This window comes from Pituophis catenifer, unplaced genomic scaffold (assembly GCF_029215685.1).
Source record: "Pituophis catenifer annectens isolate HBS135680 unplaced genomic scaffold, rPitCat1.0.hap2 SCAF_7, whole genome shotgun sequence".
NCBI lineage: Eukaryota > Metazoa > Chordata > Lepidosauria > Squamata > Colubridae > Pituophis > Pituophis catenifer.
In genome coordinates, this window is record NW_027256887.1 from 73547350 (window position 1) to 73565529 (window position 18180).

At 39.2% G+C, this 18180-nt stretch overlaps 1 protein-coding gene across 1 annotated transcript in view; it reads left to right on the forward strand.

Annotated features, from left to right (window-relative positions):
• SYT10 (synaptotagmin 10) overlaps positions 1-15064 on the forward strand; it is a 54186-nt gene extending 39122 nt beyond the window's left edge. Inside the window, exons 4-7 of the mRNA XM_070947067.1 lie at positions 8009-8129; positions 8677-8848; positions 12567-12696; positions 14993-15064. Of these exons, the coding sequence (XP_070803168.1) occupies positions 8009-8129; positions 8677-8848; positions 12567-12696; positions 14993-15064 (495 nt within the window). The remainder of the gene's footprint in view (positions 1-8008; positions 8130-8676; positions 8849-12566; positions 12697-14992) is intronic.
• Positions 15065-18180: the final 3116 nt, after the last annotated feature.

Below are 18180 nucleotides of genomic sequence, written 5' to 3' on the forward strand. Positions count from 1 at the left end.
TAATGCGGATCCAGCTGGATGATCACTGAAGAGCCCTCTTTATTCATAGTATTGTAGGAAAGAAAATGTGCCTGTTTGAGAGGAGCAACTAACTATATCCAGTTGAGACAGTACAAAGGCAGAACAAAGTTCCTTTGAAGTAGAAACATTCAGAAGAGGGGCCCCTCAGTTGTCAGAGATAGAGACATTTGGTGATATACAGTTTGAAGGTTAAAAGAGATCAAGGATGACCACATGAAATATCAACAAGAGGTAATTTGAATCTATGCTTCAGTGATTTACAAGAAGAATTATGACTGTTTGGCAAAGATAATGTAAAATTTAGTAATTAGGAAATGTCAATTAAATATAACAAATGTATATGACCACATAAACTGCTGTGTTAGCAGAATCCTTTGTCTTAGAAGGGTATAAAACCATTGTAACTAATTTCTGTCTTTGTTCAAAGCTTCATGTACAAACTTTGAACCTATTGCACAATACACTGTCTCTGACTAACCTAAGAAAGTTGTGCTGGTCTAATTAATCCACAACAATCTTGAGTTTTTGTATAATAGTGTTCTCTCTTGAAAAACTCCTTCAAATAGAGCCAATTGTTTTATCCTTTAAATTGTTTTCATTTCCATTCTCACTTGACCTATTCTTATCAACACTCCATCAGTTTTTTCTTTCTACTCTAACTTTCCTTCCCATTCTATTTTTGCTATTCTCACCTTTGCCTTCCTTCTTTCTTATTACAACTCATGTATTACATGTGATGTTTTATTTAGTTTAAGCCCAATAATTGTTCAGTTACACCATTTTTTATTTTAAATTCTTTTTGCCTTCATTACATTATCCAATTTATTCATTTTCATCTGTCTCATAGGAGGGAAAAATACGTAATCGTTTTGGTGTTTATTTTTTTTATGCTAGATAATCTGAGAGTTGGGTGTTTTGTCAGAGAGTTTAATAACTTGAAAAAGAATAGAATAGAATAGAATAGAATAGAATAGAATAGAATAGAATAGAATAGAATAGAATAGAATAGAATAGAATTTTTTATTGGCCAAGTGTGATTGGACACACAAGGAATTTGTCTTGGTGCATACGCTCTCAGTGTACATAAAAGAAAAGATGTTCATCAAGAATCATAAGGTACAACACTTAATGATAGTCATAGGGTACAAATGATACAAGCAACAAAATTACAGTAATACAGTCATAAGTGGAAGGAGATGGGTGGTGGGGACGATGAGAAGATTAATAGTAATGTAGACTTAGTAAATAGTTTGACAGTGTTGAGGGAATTATTTGTTTAGCAGAGTGATGGCATTTGGGAAAAAACTGTTCTTGTGTCTAGTTGTTCTGGTGTTCAGTGCTCTATAGCATCATTCTGAGGGTAGGAGTTGAAACAGTTTATATCCATGATACGAGAGGTCTGTAAATATTTCACAGCCCTCTTTTTGACTCGTGCAGTATACATAGTGGTGGGATTCAGCCAGTTCGCACCACTTCGGGAGAACCGGTTGTTAACTTTCTGAGCAGTTTGGCAAACTGGCTGTTGGAAGAAATCATTAGGGCAGAGAACTGGTTGTTAAATTACTTGAATCCCACCACTGAGTATACAGGTCCTCAATGGAAGGCAGGTTGGTAGCAATTGCTTTTTCTGCAGTTCTAATTCTCCTCTGAAGTCTGTGTCTGTCTTGTTGGGTTGCAGAGCCAAACCAGACAGTTATAGAGGTACAGATGACAGACTCAATAATTCTTCTGTAGAACTGGATCAGCAGCTCCTTGGGCAGTTTGAGCTTTCTGAATTGGTGCAGAAAGAACATTCTTGTGCTTTTTTGATGATGTTTTTGATGTTAGGTGTCCATTTTAGGTCTTGATATATGATAGAACCTAGAAATTTGAAGGTCTCTACTGTTGACATTGTGTTGTCTAGTACTGTGAGAGGTGGAAGTATGGAAGGGTTTCTCCTAAAGCCTACCACCATAGACTTTATAGAATAGAATAGCAACAGCAATACTATAGAATAGCAATAGCACTTAGACTTATATACTGCTTTACAGTGCTTTACAGCTCTCTCTAAGCAGTTTACAGAGTCAGCATACAGTCCCCAACAATCTGGGTCCTCATGTTACCGACCTTGAAAGGATGGAAGGCTGAGTCAACCTTGAGCCAGTGAGGATCAAACCCCTAGCAGTGGCTGAATTACCCTGCAATACTGCATTCTAACCACTGCACCAGGATGAGAATGGGCTACCACTTAGCAAATGTGAGGTTGATGTGGCTACTTCTAAAGCCTAGAATTCAATTGTGAGGAATGTTAAGTGATGCCTGCACAAGCCTAGTATAGTATTTTGACATATTCAACAGAGCATGATTAAGAAAAATACAGCATAGTCCAGGGGTGCATAGTGTCCCTTGGCAGATCTCAGTTTTGGTCCAGCATCTTGATAGCTATACTTGAAAAGAGAATGCTGGCAGGACGTGCTTTGAAAGGGAAATACTAGATTTTTAAGAGCTGAAATAGGTGCATTAAGCCATTCCCCCACCCCTTAAATGCCCTCAATCTCCAACCCAATTGAAAGGAAGGCTCCCGAATGTTAGCCCCATTTATTCTGGGAAAGCTTCAAGAGTCAAAATAGAGAAGCTGGCATGCCACTTGTATTCTTAATCATTACGTTTTGCAACCCTGTCTGAGGGTGTGATATGAGATCACTTAAACTTTTCAGTAAAATGATCTATCCCAGTGTTTTTCAAACTTGCCAACTTGAAGATGTCTGAACTTCAACTCTCAGAATTCCCCTGCCAATTTGCTGTCATAAACACTTAGATAAAACTAGTCAAAATTCAGCCATTTTGCTACCGATTCCAGAGATACAATTTCCCCTTAGCTATTCCATTTTAGCTGTGGCGGCTGCTGCTAAACCATCCTGATTGCAAGAAAATGTCATCTGCTCCTCTAGATTTTGAAACCCCATGCCACATTCTGTAGGATTCATCTGAACCATGGTTTCTCTGACCTCCATCATTAAACCTCCTCAAATACATACTCAGGAAGGAGCTGCAGCCTATCTGGATTCTCTGATAGCTGTATTAAATGCAGCCCATGTTCTAGATACGTTTGTTTGTTTGTTTGTTTGTTTGTTTGTTTGTTTGTTTGTTTAGTCAAGCATGTATTTTATGACAGATACAAGTGTAAACATAATTATAAATACATGAAAAGGATACGAATCAAAGAAAACATTAGGACAGGGATGGTAGGCACGCTGGTGCACTTATGCACACCCCTTACAGACCTCTTAGAAATGGCGTGAGGTCTTTATAGTCCTATAGTCCTATAAAGAAGATATTTTCTGGAAAATTTGGAAACCATTTGTGGGCTATGCGCTGGGAAAATTGGATGCTTCAGTACCTGTACCCCGAGAACGTGGATTTTGGCGATCATGAGGATATATCCGAAGAACCAAATCTTCCTTTCTTATGTATAGCACAGGGTGAAATATTGTATATGTTGTTTGTAATGTTAGTAATTTAAAATAATATATATATATATATATATATATATATATATATATATATATATATATATATATATATATATATATATATATATATATAAAAGGAATGGCATGAGGTCTACGGTAGACAGTTTAAGGTTAAAGTTTTGGGGGTTTGGGGAAGAAACTACAGAGTCAGGTAGTGCATTCCAGGCATTGACCACTCTGTTACTGCAGTCTAGTTTGGATCGATTTACCATGAGTTTGTATCTATTGTGTGCTCTTGTATTGTTTTGGTTGAAGCTGAAGTATTCATTGGCTGGTAGACATTGTAGCAGATGATTTTATGTATTATGCTTAGGTCAGACCGAAGACGGCAAAGTTCTAAGTTGTCTAAGCACAAAATTTCGAGTCTGATGGCATAAGGTATTTTGTTGCGAGTAGAGGAGTGGAGGACTCTTCTTGTGAAATATCTCTGGACTCGTTCGATTGAATTAATGTCCAATATGCAGTGCGGGTTCCAGACAGATGAGCTGTATTCAAGAATTGGTCTGGCAATATCTTGCATTAGGCAAGATATTTAAAAACAAAAGAAACTCAGACCTAACAAAGCATACTTTTGAATTGTTTTTACTCCACTTAGGCATAAAAAGTGTTGCTTTCTGCCATCTTCCATAAAATTTACAAATATATCAATGTAGTTTTGTATGATTTATGAGCTAACCACTAGTTTGAGGATTCTTTTTGACCTTTGACTAGAAATCCATAAAATTTTAATGCAATATACCATAAACTGTGTCTAATTAACACTAGTAGGCTCTGGGCATTACTACTGTATGTACTGCATAAATCTGTTTATGTTCATCAGGCTTAATTACTTCTAAGCCAGCATTTATCAATCTGGGCAACCTAAAAGTCATGTGGATTTCAGCTTCCAGGATTCCCCAGCCATCATGACTGACTGTGGAATTCTGGTAGATGAAGTCCACACACCTTCAAGTTGTCAAGCTTGAGAAACATCTGCTTTAAGCCCAATTTTATGCCGACATTGTTCACACTAATATATAGCAGAATCAGAGTCAGGAACTTCTATCTAACACATTAATGGATGATCAGTGTAGCTACCAGTTGAGTCTCCAGCAACTAAATGGATGGTTTTCTAAAGAAATAGTTCTCTTTCTCACTCATCTTGTTCTGTATCCTGGTGTGTTTGCAAAAATCGTTGTGCTACTTACTGGAATGAAGATCTTACAGCCCCTTGCTGGATGCGTTCATCAGATCTCAGCAGTCTCCCAGTTTTCAAGTTGTTTTACTGCCAGATTCTAAGTAAATAGTTTCCTTTCCCACGTCTGTTTGCCTTTCACATGAATCTGACGCAACAAAACCTAAACATTCCTGAAAGTGCCAATGGCATCATTTGATGCCCCTAGCCACACAGCCACAAGCACATATTTATTCATATTAATATTTTGATCTCTTAGGTAGAACAGTGTAGTGACCTAGTGGTGAAGACACTTGCCTCCCACTCAGAAGGTTGAGAGTTCAATCCTAAGTAGCGGGAGATGCTTCTCTTTTAGGTTGCAAATTCAAAATATGTACTGCCAACTCCACATAGGCATCAGGAAAGGCACCCAGCCAATAAAAGCTGAATTCCATCCAGTTACTCTGATTCTAACCTGAATTAAGGGATTACAGGGTCAGGAAAAGAGAAATTTTTTTTAGATAAAAACATTACTCATCAATGCATTTTTGTATAAGGTATAAAATGGATGAATGCATTTAATAGTTAAAATGAGGAAGACCATTACTGGTATCGTAGAAATATAGCCAACATTAACCACAACCAGGGGTGCTATACAGCAGGTTCTGACAGGTTCTGGAGAACAGGTAGCAGAAATTTTGAGTAGTTCGGAGAACCGGCAAATACCACCTCTGGCTGGCCCCAGAGTAGGATGGGAATGGAGATTTTGCAATATCCTTCCACCAGGAGTGGGGAAGGAATGGGGATTTTGCAGTATCCTTCCCCTGGAGTGGGGTGGGAATGGAGATTTTGCAGTATCCTTCCCCTGCCATGCCCACCAAGCCACACCACGCCCACAGAACCAGTAGTAAAAAAATGTGAATCCCACCACTGACCACAAGCTCTTAGTCTCCTCTCCATAGGGTTAGGTGGGTGAGTTAAAGAAATCTGCATGGTCAGAGCCCTTCACCTTGACATATGTTCAATATATGTTCCATATACAAAAAGGGCAGGGCTTCAGTTGTGTATTTGTGGCTGCCATCTTGATTTTTTTTAACCTTCTCCACATGGACACCCTGTCTTTTGAACAAGTTTTCCTCAAGAATTATATCCGAAGCTATTCAGATGCCCTTTATTAAAAAGCAGAATTAGTTTCTCACAAATGTCAGGGTATAGCTGTAATTATATATGCATTTAACTGGGAATAACTCCCATCAAGATTAATGGTGCTTCTGCAAAAATGTTTATAAGAATAGATCAAGTAGTAGACCAGTGGTGGGATTCAAATAATTTAACAACTGGTTCTCTGCCCTAATGATTTCTTCCAACAACCAGTTTGCCAAACTGCTCAGAAAGTTAACAACCAGTTCTCCCGAAGTGGTGCGAACTGGCTGAATCCCACCACTGTAGTAGACTCTTATTTCTAAAATGAAACTACACTTTCAGACCAAAGCAGAGTCTCTTTTAAAAAATTATGGAGGTTTTTATCCCTATCATCTCAGTTTATGAAAGACAGAAGTCTAATACCATGGAGTGGAAGGTTGAAATAAGGTTATCTTTTAAATTATGAATTTTTTAGAATTAATGCCCAATTAATTCATTCAGACAAAACTATATCCTACTGAATATTGCCATATAATTCCCATAATATCTGACCTTCAATAGTGCTGACAGCTATGGGAAGCAAATAGTATTTGAAGAGCTATAGATTTCCTAAGCTTCCGATCTGCTTCACAGTAGTTACAAATCCATTTATATTTTACTCTCTCTCTCTCTTAGGTTACATTATTTCCTTCGTTCCATAATTTACCTTTTCTAATCATCAATCCCATAAATCATAAGTTCATTTTTTTTTGTTTCAACAAAAGGTTCATTAGTCACTAATAAATACAATTATTCTTTGTTATAATTTTGTCTTTGCTTTTCCTTTTTTTCCCCTTTCTCTTCTGTATTTCTTTCTCTGTACTTTTTTCTCCACTTATTACTTTTCTTTATTTTTCATACTTTTCTCTTTCAAAATTTGCATTGTTTTTATTCTTTTAAATTTTATTTAATAAATAAACATGCACGCACAAGGGCGCGCACACACACATCTATATCTATATCTATATATATATCTATATCATCTACATCTATCTACATCTATCTATCATCTATCTATCTATCTATCTATCTATCTATCTATCTATCTATCTATCTATCTATCTATTCCCTCATCCGAACTGTTGTTATATTTCTTCCTCAAACTTAGGTCCTCTACCAGAAGCCTGAGAGTTTTTGTGCTCTGCACAATATCTTAGCTTTGCTCTCTCTTGGACAAAAAGCTCTGATGTTGTTCCTAGGATCAGTTGGAGCCACTCTCCCAGCTCTCCTCTCATTGTTGTAGTAGCATTCCATGTTTCCTTGTCTCCACCATGCAAGGTTTGTTCTAGTTTCCTACTTATCATCAGATTGTCTTAGTACCTCAACATCTGACATGGACCCTGTTAATCTGGGCAATGTCTTAGCTGGCATGAATCTTCTGGTTAGTGTCACTCTCACATTTGAGGTAGGCAGGTGAAGCATTGCTCAAGGACCCCAACTGATTAGGGAGGTACCAGCCTGAATTTGAACCCTGAACTTCCTTATCAAAGGCAGTCTAACCACTACGCTATCCAGCCACTATATGGAAGGGAATTTTGTTACTACAGACCAAAATTCAAATAATATCAGTTTAGGGAAGATTCCCAGGGGCACAAAGTGAGATAAAAGTAAGGTCCTGTATATGTATTTTAACAAGTGTATTATTCTGGAATAAGTTTTTAAAACCATGTTTCATTTCTAGTACAGTATTGATAAGCAAGAGCAACCAAGATGATTAGGGACTGGAGGCTAAAACATACAATGAATGGTTGCAGGAACTGGGCATGGCTAGTCTAGTGAAGAGAAGGACCAGAGAAGACATGATAACAGTGTTCCAATATTTGAGGGGCTGCCACAAAGAGAAGGGGGTCAAGCTATTTTCCAAAGCACCTGAAGTCCAGACAAGGAATAATGGATGGAAACTGAACAAGGAGAGATTCAACCTGGAAATAAGGAATTTTCTGACTGAGAGCAATCAACCAATGGAACAGCTTGCCTTCAGAAGATGTGGGAATTTCATCACTGGAAGCTTTCAGCAAGAGACTGGACTGCCATCTGTCAGAAATAGTGTAGGGTGTCCTGCTTGAGTGGGGGGTTGGACTAGATGACCTACAAAGTGCCTTCCAACTCTGTTAATCTGTATCTACTCTTCCTTTTACAGGAAAGCATTGATCTGGGGGAAATCATGTTTTCCCTTTGCTACTTGCCTACTGCAGGGAGGATGACCCTCACAGTCATCAAATGCCGAAATCTCAAAGCAATGGATATCACTGGTTCATCAGGTGAGCAGGTGCCTTTTCACTTAGCCTTACCTGAGTGGAGTTGATGGGGAAATAGAGTCTTATCAGGATTTTAAGACCTGGTGCTGAATTTCTAAAAGGGCTGTTCAAGCATGATCAAAGATGTTACAGCCAGTGGTGGGCTGCTGCTGGTTCAGACCGGTTCTAGCAAGCCAGTAGTTCCAACCATCCACTGGCCCCACCCACCCACCCACCTCTGCCCTATCCTGTCCTATATTTCCTTCTTTCTGGCTCAGCTGATTCGCACAGCACAGCTGATTTCCGCACCTCCACTGTTCTACTGACCGGGGCTGCCTTAGAAAGTAAGGAGCTGAGCTTCAAACTGCTGTATTTTGAATACTCTGTGCAAGTGCCTTAGGCGCGTGCATGGACAAAGCGTGCGCTCACAGAACCAGTTGTTAAACCAGTTGCAGCCCACCACTGGTTACATCCACCCACTAGATGGAACTGGCTGCTTCTTTTAATTTTTGTCTGCTGGCAAAGTTGTCCATGCACTTTCATTTGTTTAGTTCCTTTCCTGTTATCTCAGATCCCTATGTCAAGGTATCTCTGATGTGTGATGGTCGACGCCTGAAAAAGAGGAAAACAACCACAAAGAAGAACACTCTCAATCCAGTATACAGTGAAGCTATAGTTTTTGACATTCCTCCTGAAAACGTGGAACAAGTCAGCCTGTCCATTGCCGTCATGGACTATGACCGGTAGTAATGTTGCATTTTCCTCTTTCCAAAGAAATGAATAAATATGTCTTGCGAATGTGTATAATGTGTTCAAATATATTAACATGGGACCTACAGCTTAAGATCTTTGCCTGGACTCCTATTTACTGCTCTGTCTGATCTTCTACCATGCCTTTTATCAAAATACTTATCATTCCTCCCTTACTTATCACAACCTCTCTTCGTTAGATTATTTTAGACTGTGAAAGATCCAAATTCAGGGGGCAAAATATCATTTCGAACACACAGGGGTGTGTATGTTGCTTCTACCTTTAAAGCATCTTTTCCTGGGTTTGTACAGCTGTCCTTCACAGCTGCTGAATGATCTCCGAAAAAGACTTGTTGTCTTTTTGCCAAGTGTTCTCGACAGGTGCTACCTGCATGTCTCCACACAAGCCAAAAGATATTTTGCCCTTTCCTTCCTTCCCTCAAAACTCAGATTTCTCAAATGTCCTAGCAGCATTTGAGGGTTGTAATTTGCATATATGATAGTACATGAGCAAGAATTTAGCTGGTAACTGTGACAGTGTGCAGCAATCTTTCTACCACCAAATTCTGCACCAGGAATGGTCTGTGGGAGCAGAATAACAGAATAACAGAGTTGGAAGGGATCTTGGAGGTCTTCTAGTCCAACCCCTTCCTCAGGCAGGAAACCCTACACCACTTCAGACAAATGGTTATCCAATCTCTTCTTAAAAACTTCCGGTGTTGGAGCATTCACAACTTCTGGAGGCAAGGACATTTCACTGATTAATTGTTCTAACTGTCAGGAAATTTCTCCTTAGTTCTAGGTTGCTTCTCTCCTTGATTAGTTTCCACCCATTGCTTCTTGTTCTATCCTTAGGTGCTTTGGAGAATAGCTTGACTCCCTCTTCTTTGTGGCAGCCCCTGAGATATTGGAACATTGCTATCATGTCACCCCTAGTCCTTCTTTTCATCAGACTAGACATACCCAGTTCCTGCAACCGTTCTTCATGTTTTAGCCTCCAGTCCCCTAATCATCTTTGTTGCTCTTCTCTGCACTCTGTCTAGAGTTTCCACATCTTTTCTACATCGTGGTGACCAAAACTGGATGCAGAATTCCAAGTGTAGCCTTATCAAGGCATTATAAAGTGGTATTAACACTTCACGTGATCTTGATTCTACCCCTCTGTTTATGCAGCCTAGGACTATGTTGGCTTTTTTGGCAGCTGCTGCACACTGCTGGCTCATATTTAAATGGTTGTCCACTAGGACTCCAAGATCCCTCTCACAGTTACTACTATTGAGCAAGGTACCACATATATTGTACCTGTGCATTTTGTGTTTCTTGCTTAAATGTAGAACCTTACTTTTTTCACCATTGAATTTCATTTTGTTACATGTTCAAGTCTGTCATGATCCTTCTGTAACTTAAGCCTAACTTCCAGAGAGTTGGCTATTCCTGCTAGCTTGGTGTCATCTGCAGATTTGATGAATTCCCGATCTATCCCCTTGTCCAAGTCATTGATGAAGATGTTGAAGAATATGTCAAGGTATCTCTGATGTGTGATGGTCAGAGCAGAGAAATTAGCTCTCTTAAAGTCCAAGACGCTAGTTTGACTTTGTTCTATTACTTGTGCTTGCATAATGTTGAATTCCAATATTGCATGATCACTCGCCCCCAAGGTTCCTGTAGCTTCAACACTTTCTATCATTTCATCTCTGTTAGTGAGAATTAAGTCCAATGTGGCTGATCCCCTTGTTCCCTTCTCTACTTTTTGGTAAACAAAGTCGTCTGCTAGGTTTGTTAGAACCAGTTGATGACAGGGTAGTTAAAATTCCCCATTATTATTGTGATGTGCTTCCTACATACTTTAGTTAGCTGACTAGCAAAAAGTTCATCTGTTTCCTCTGTTTGGTTGGGTGGCCTATAGTATACACCTATGGCAATGACATTTTTTTCCCCTTTAATATTGACCTAAATGCATTCAAGATAATGTTCATCATTGTTGTGCTCTATTTCTGTAGAGATGTAGTTATTTCTTATATATAGTGCAACTCCACCTCCTCTTTTATTTGGTCTATTTCTTTTAAATAATTTAAATCCCCCTAACTTTTTTTTTTTTTTTAATTTGATTTATATGCCGCCCTTCTCCGAAGACTCAGGGCGGCTTACAATGTGCTCAGCAATAGCCTTCATCCTTTTGTATATTTATACAAAGTCAGCTTATTGCCCCCACAACTGGGTCCTCATTTCACCTACCTTAGAAAGGATGGAAGGCTGAGTCAACCTTGAGCCTTGGCGAGATTCGAACCCTGCAGTAATTGCAGGCAGCTGGTCTTAATAAGCTTAATAACAGGGTGCTTTAAACCCCTGTACCACCAAGGCTCTGTATGTTGGAACTGTATGTTCCATTTGTGGATTTCATCCCACCAAGTTTCCGTAATGGCAACAATATCATATCTGCCCTCATTTACTTGAATTTCTAATTCACCTGTTTATTCCTCATACTCTGTGCATTGGTATATAGACATTTGAGTCCATTTTGATTGACTCTGTGTTTACTGTCTACATAACCTGTGTTGTGCCTGACTGACCCTACTTTCTTGCCACCTGTTGATCACTCAGAGCATAACATCCGGTAACAATTTCAGGAGTCAGACAGACTACAGGAAGGCAAGTGACAGTTTTAAAGGAAAAAACAAAAAGATGTATTATTTGATCAACATCATCACTGCTGTTTTGGCCATTTATACTTTGTATGTAGATATCCTACCATGAAAATAAGCGTTGGTTTTCATAACTTTCAGATAACATAAACCCACAGATTGCCAACCCCAGATTCTAGCCCTTAGAAACAACTTTAGCTTCTATCATCAGGTCCAAAATAGGTCTACTTCTCATAATAGATTATTTGATAAACATTGAAAGGACATATCTGAAATGGTCCCTAACAACAAATGCTACAGTAAACCCCAAAAATGCATTGCTGTAGTAGATACATAGAGATATGAGGACTGCCATTGAACAGAAAAAAAAAACAAGCTGTAATAACTTCAACTCTTTTATTGTAGATTTAAAACATTCTAGACTTTATAAAGGCACTCTTATCCTCTGAAGCATTATTATTCTCACATCTAAAAAGCCTAGAGAGATTTGATGAAATCTCAGAACCTGAAAGAATTCAATGAATAACATTTCCAGGTGTCAGCAGATGAGGCAATGTCCTATATCTATTTGACCTTCTCCAGTCACCGTAGAAGAGAAAAAAAAATATAAAACAAGGAAATTGCTTTTTTTCTTAATTTGTACAACCCATGCAACTCACAAATTCTACTTACCCTTGATTTAAAAAAAGATAGTTATTCCATTCGCAGCTCTTACTGTTTTACATCAGAGCATTCTCAGGCCCAGCCCAAGAACGACTAGAACAATCTAGGTAAAAGTTCAGTTATTTTTTGTTCACACCACTAGCCAGAATCTTGCCAGACTAAACTCTTAACCTAATGGATATAACCTGGGAGATTCTAAGGAGTAACTATCCTAATTCTTTTCTTCTGTCTCCTTTCTAACCCTGGTTATGTTGTGTTTTTTTTTGTCTTGCCTCCACCTCTGCCCACTTCATTAGAGTCACTTGGTAGAGAGAAGGGCAGCATAACATTTACAAATAAATAAAAATATAGTCCATCACAAGTATATACAGTTCTGTGGACCAATTTTCCCTCTCTTTAATCCTAGAGTAGGGCACAATGAAGTGATCGGGGTATGTAGGACCGGACTTGATGCAGAAGGACTCGGAAGAGACCACTGGAACGAAATGCTGGCATATCCGCGCAAACCAATAACCCACTGGCATCCATTATTAGAGGTAAGGATAAAATTATTTCCATAAAATAGCTAACTCCCATGTTTTTACCCCCGCCTTCCCCAGATAGATTCTCCTGGATTTTTTTCTCCCTTAATCCTCCTTCAGTCTGATAAAAGAACAATTGCATTGGCAATGTCTTTTAAAGAAGAGAAGTTCAGCTGGAATGTGTTCTTGCACTTTAGTGGTAAAGTGCCAAGAGATGTGCATAAATATCATGTGTTTCCATGAACTGCACTTTCTTGTGTTCTGCCTCCTCCCTGCTTCCAATACACTCATTATATCTCAAAAGATATTGTGGTGATGGAGTCCAGTGGTGGGTTTCTACCAGTTCGCCCCGGTTCGAGCAAACTGGTAGTGGCAGCAGTGGGAGGCTCCGCCCACTGACCCAGACATCATCACGGATGCTCTGCGCATACGCAGAAAGTTCTGTGCATGTGCAGAAGTGCCGCACGCAAGCGAAGCAAGCGAGACTCCACGCATGCTTACAGTTCCGAATCGGTAGCGAAGGTAAGTGAAAACTACTACTGATGGGGTCTCTCTCCATAGACCTTTTTTTAGATTGAGAACTGCCCTGTGGGCCACCAGGGCAACTTCAGAAAACATAGACAGGAAAACACACAGAATGATAGTCCTTGCCTACTGACCATTGCTTCAGCAACCATTCAACATCACAACAGTGCTGAACACTTGTTCTTATGACTGATCCTTGAAGTTGTGGCCATCACAGCGGCTTCGAGATCACAATTTGGATACTAGGCAACTAGCACACATTTATGATTATCCCAGTCAAAGTCACGCGGCTGCAATTTGTAACCTTCACAGCTGACTTCCCACAAAGTTAATGGGGAAGCCAGCAGGAAGTTGCAAGTTATGGTCATGTGGTCTGTGGAGATTCACTTAATGACTGCAGCCAGAACTGACTAACTTCCATTGTAAATCAGATGCAATCTCATGATTTGTCATTTTACAACCAAGTTTCTTAGTGATGGACTTGCCAGTCTAATTATGGTCAGTGAGTGAGGACTACCTGTAATGAAAATTAACCACACTGATACCAGCACCTTCTACTACTTCTCGCAGGGCTGTCTTAACGCATGGGCCTGATGGGCACTTGCCCGTGGAGCCCACGAGTATAGGGGCCCTATACTAATCTGTGTATGTTAACCCTTCAATGCACCTTGTATCATATAAATACAGCAACTGTATGGCTTACTGAGTATTGTTGTGTTTTTCAAGTCTTGTGTATTGTTCAAATGTTTATCATGTTGATTAGTGGTTGCTGCATGGCAGCAACCACTAATCAATGTTTTAATGTTTCAACACCGATTTTGTTGGAAGTGCCAATAAAGTAAATATATATTTAATTTTATCAGCCATTTACATTTTTATTCCTGTGAGTAGTTGTCATAGGGGCCCCAGTACACTGCTTTGTCTGGGGTCCATCATACTGTTAAGACAGCCCTGCTTCTAAGTAGAAAATCAGCTGCAGGAGAGTTTTGAAAATAATTTTCAAATATCTAAGACAAAGTTAGGAGAACAGAAACCTCTTCCATGAGCAACAGTCAGCAAATGACTGATTACAGAAGTCCAATGAGTATCACTCCCAATGTTTCATTTACTTTTTTAAGAAAAACTAAGCAATTACAGCTGGGGTGGGTTCTATTTACCTTTGCTACCGGTTCGCAACGGGATCGTGTGTGCAGATCACCTATGACAACATTCGGGGTGGTAGGCAAACTGGTCTGAACCAGGGGCAACCTACCACTGAATTACAGCACTGGGACAAAACAATTCTTAAATCCTTCCTGCATCAATACAGGTACCCCATCTCTTTCTACACATTAAATTGCTTTCTGAATATACTACCCAGGCAGAGAGTTGAACCCAGGGGTAAAATGCACTTACCTTTGCTACCAGATCGCAAATGTGAGCATGCGCGCCTCCTCCACCCATGCACAGAGTCTTTGGCACATGTGCAGAGGGTCAAAAATGGGATGTGATGACATCCAGATGACCGGCCCTACCGGATTGCATGAGCCGGATAGATCCGGCTGAATTTCATCACTGGTTGAAACGATTGATGCCTAAAATTCCTGATGCTTATATGTAGATCCAGTTTATTCAGGGTACAGTGGGAGTGGAGCAATGAGTGGGTGAGGGTCATTGCCTTGGTATTCTGCTTGTAGGCTTCCTGGAGGCATCAAATTGGCCAAAGTGAGAAGCAGGATGCAGGACTTCGCGGACCTTGATTCAGTAGGTCTTTTCTTATTTTCTTAAAATGTACCATCTGTTCCAGTTGCCAGGCCGAGCAACCAGCTTTGACAGCCAAGGATCCTGTTCGTCACCAAAACCACCACTTACACCCTAGACTGAACAGTGGTGTAACATCCGCACCATAACCATGTACAGCTGGAGATTTGGGTCTAAATTCATGACCTGCATCATCATCATTGTTATTATCTGCTGTGCCTACAGTATCATGCCACTATTTCTTATTCTTTACTTCCAGTTGTGTTTCATTGGCGGACAGGATTCTGTCTTCTCTATATGTATGGGTTAAGGCACATTTATAAAGTTCGGAGATCCATTTCATGATACCCCAAATTAAATCAATTTGATACTTCCTTTTAAAAAAGGTATTTCAGTTATGACAATGTTTACATACCACAAAGGCCAAGGTAGGTTGCCAGTGAATCCTTGATATGTAGAAATGAACAAGTTTTCTGATGTCTGTAGATACTAAAGTTTTAAAACATTCACTGGTTTACTTGGAATATTTAAATAAATAAGCAAACTTAGTACATAAAGGAAATGCAAATATTGCAAAAAAAGTAAAGGAAGGAAGCCTTAGAATGCCGTATTAAATCAAAGTCCTGGTATTCACAGGAATTTATTTTATTTTTTTGCCAGATTCATAGGCATAAATATCATATTGTAAGGAATTTCAGGGCAGGGAGTAAACGTGGTTTATTTATTTATTTGTTTTGGGGTTTTTTGTTTGTTTGTTTTCAATAGGTACTGTAACTGCTTTCTTCATAAAATTTACCTTTTTTTAATTTTTATTCAAAACATTAAAATACAAACTTCAAAAAAGGGAAAAATACAAAAACAAAATAAAACAAAATTAGACGAGACTACACAAAATAGTCCAGAAAAAGAAAAAAAACAAAAAGGACATATATATAAATTGTCCCCTCTAGCTGAATAGAGATAACGATCATAGTTCCCCCCCACCCACCTTGCAAAACAGGCACACAATTTATGAATTTCTACAACAGTGTTTACCCAACCCACTAAGCCTGATATATTTCTGCTATATATAAACATAGTTAACAGGTAAAACCAACAGCTAAATAAAACTTCAAAACCCTCTGTTAAGAATCTATTGATTGTATTTCACTCGCAGAAAGTTCTCAACAGCTTCTGGTCTACCCCATAAGTCACCAAAATCATTGTCCCTAATCTGTCCAGGATCAAATATCTTTGATTAATTCTTAACGATAAGGCTATTCCTTAAAATATTAACCAGGATCTTTTGGATGGGATCTAAATATCTGATCATGCAGAACTACATATATTTGCCTACTACACCATGATTAGGCAACTATTTAGTAGGTAAAAGAATAAACAAAGTGAAAAAGGGAAATTATTCATTGTTGTACACTTATACTTTCTGAAGAGTGCCTTCTAAGGGGAAAAAGTATTATTATTATTATTATTATTATTATTATTATTATTATTATTATTATTATTATTTACTTTATTCATTAAACATGAAACGCTGTCAACTGAACATTCAAAAATGCATCACAAATACCATTGACTGGTGCTAATGGTTGATACGGGTTGCTGCCAGTGTCCTAGGTATCAACCAAGTATCTTCTTAAGATGTACGCTGTTCCAAGTAACACAGTTCGTTGCAGTTCCACTGGTGTTATTGCAAGAAGCTGCAATTTGTTGATGTATCTTATAAAATTCTTGGACATGGTACCAAGTGCCCTGATGACAATGGGTATCACTGTTACATGTTTCATCCATAGCCATATAGTTTCGCTACAGGTCGCTATTATTGTTATTGTTATTGTTGTTGTTGTTGTTGTTGTTGTTGTTGTTGTTGTTGTTATTATTATTATTATTATTATTATTATTATTATTATTATCATATTCAATATCCATATAGAAACCTCATTCCACTTTCATTTCCTGCCTTTCACTAATAGATTTAGTTAGTTAGTTAGTTAGTTAGTTAGTTAGTTAGTTAGTTAGTTAGTTAGTTAGTTTGTTTGTTGATCATGTACAAGATAACAGGTATAAGTATAAACATGGACATGGACACAGGAAATGAGTACAAATAAATGGGGACAGTAGGACAGGGACAGTAGGCACACTGTTACCGCTACCGGTTCTCCAGAACTTGTCAGAACCTGCTGGATTACACCCCTGGTCCAAAGCCATTAGAGAGATGGGGGAAATGATTGGTTTTGAGCTACTCCTGTTGTTTAAATTCAAACTGAGTGGCTCGAAAAAGAATATGTCTTTATGTGATATACTCTTTTTCAAGCCACTCAGTTTGAATTTAAACAACAGAAGTAACCCAAAACCAATCATTTCCTCCACCTCTCTAATGGTGTTGGACAATGGGTGAAATAAGTCTTTATGTGATATGAGCCTAGTCAATTGCAGATTGTTAATCTAATCAAGGTATAATAATGCAATATATAAATCAAATCTATATTTAGGTCAAACTTTGACCTTCTGGTTCAGTATATCCTCATGCATTTAAACTGTGCTACATGGAAGAATACATATTCTGTGATCAGAGATGCTAGGTACACCTAGCCCAGTGGTGGCAAACCTATTTCTTTCAGAGGTGGCACGCAGAGCACTCTCTGGAGCCGTCGCCCCAGCTCAGGTTCACCACACATGCGTGTGTGCCTCCCACCAGCCAGCTGGTCTTTGGGTCTATCCGGGGGGACATGCGGGGCATCCGCAGATGCATGGGGTGGGGCACATGCTGGGGGCACATACACATGTGTGGGGGGACATGCACATGTGCAAGGGCACATGCACAGAGGACAGGGTGCATGCGGGGGCACATGCACAGAGTTGGGGGCATGCAGGGGGCATGCGCATACACAGGAGCGGGGCACATGCACGGGGCCATGCATGCATTGCATTTTGGGGGTTCGTGTGCACGCGCTTTGGGCGCTCGGCCCGGAAAAGGTTAGCCATCACTGACCTAGCCTGTTCACATAAGGCCTCTGATTCACTAAATATACTTGTCCTATTCCAATAAAAATATGTATCACGGTTTAAATTTTGGGAATACGTGCCAGAAATGCACAAAAGCACACACATGCATTTGAAAAGTTGCTTGTTTACATTTTCATATACATACAGGTATGTACATATATATATATATGAAAAGAGTCCACGTGGTTTAGTGGTTAGGGTGTTGGACTAGGTATGAGTAGAGATCTAGGT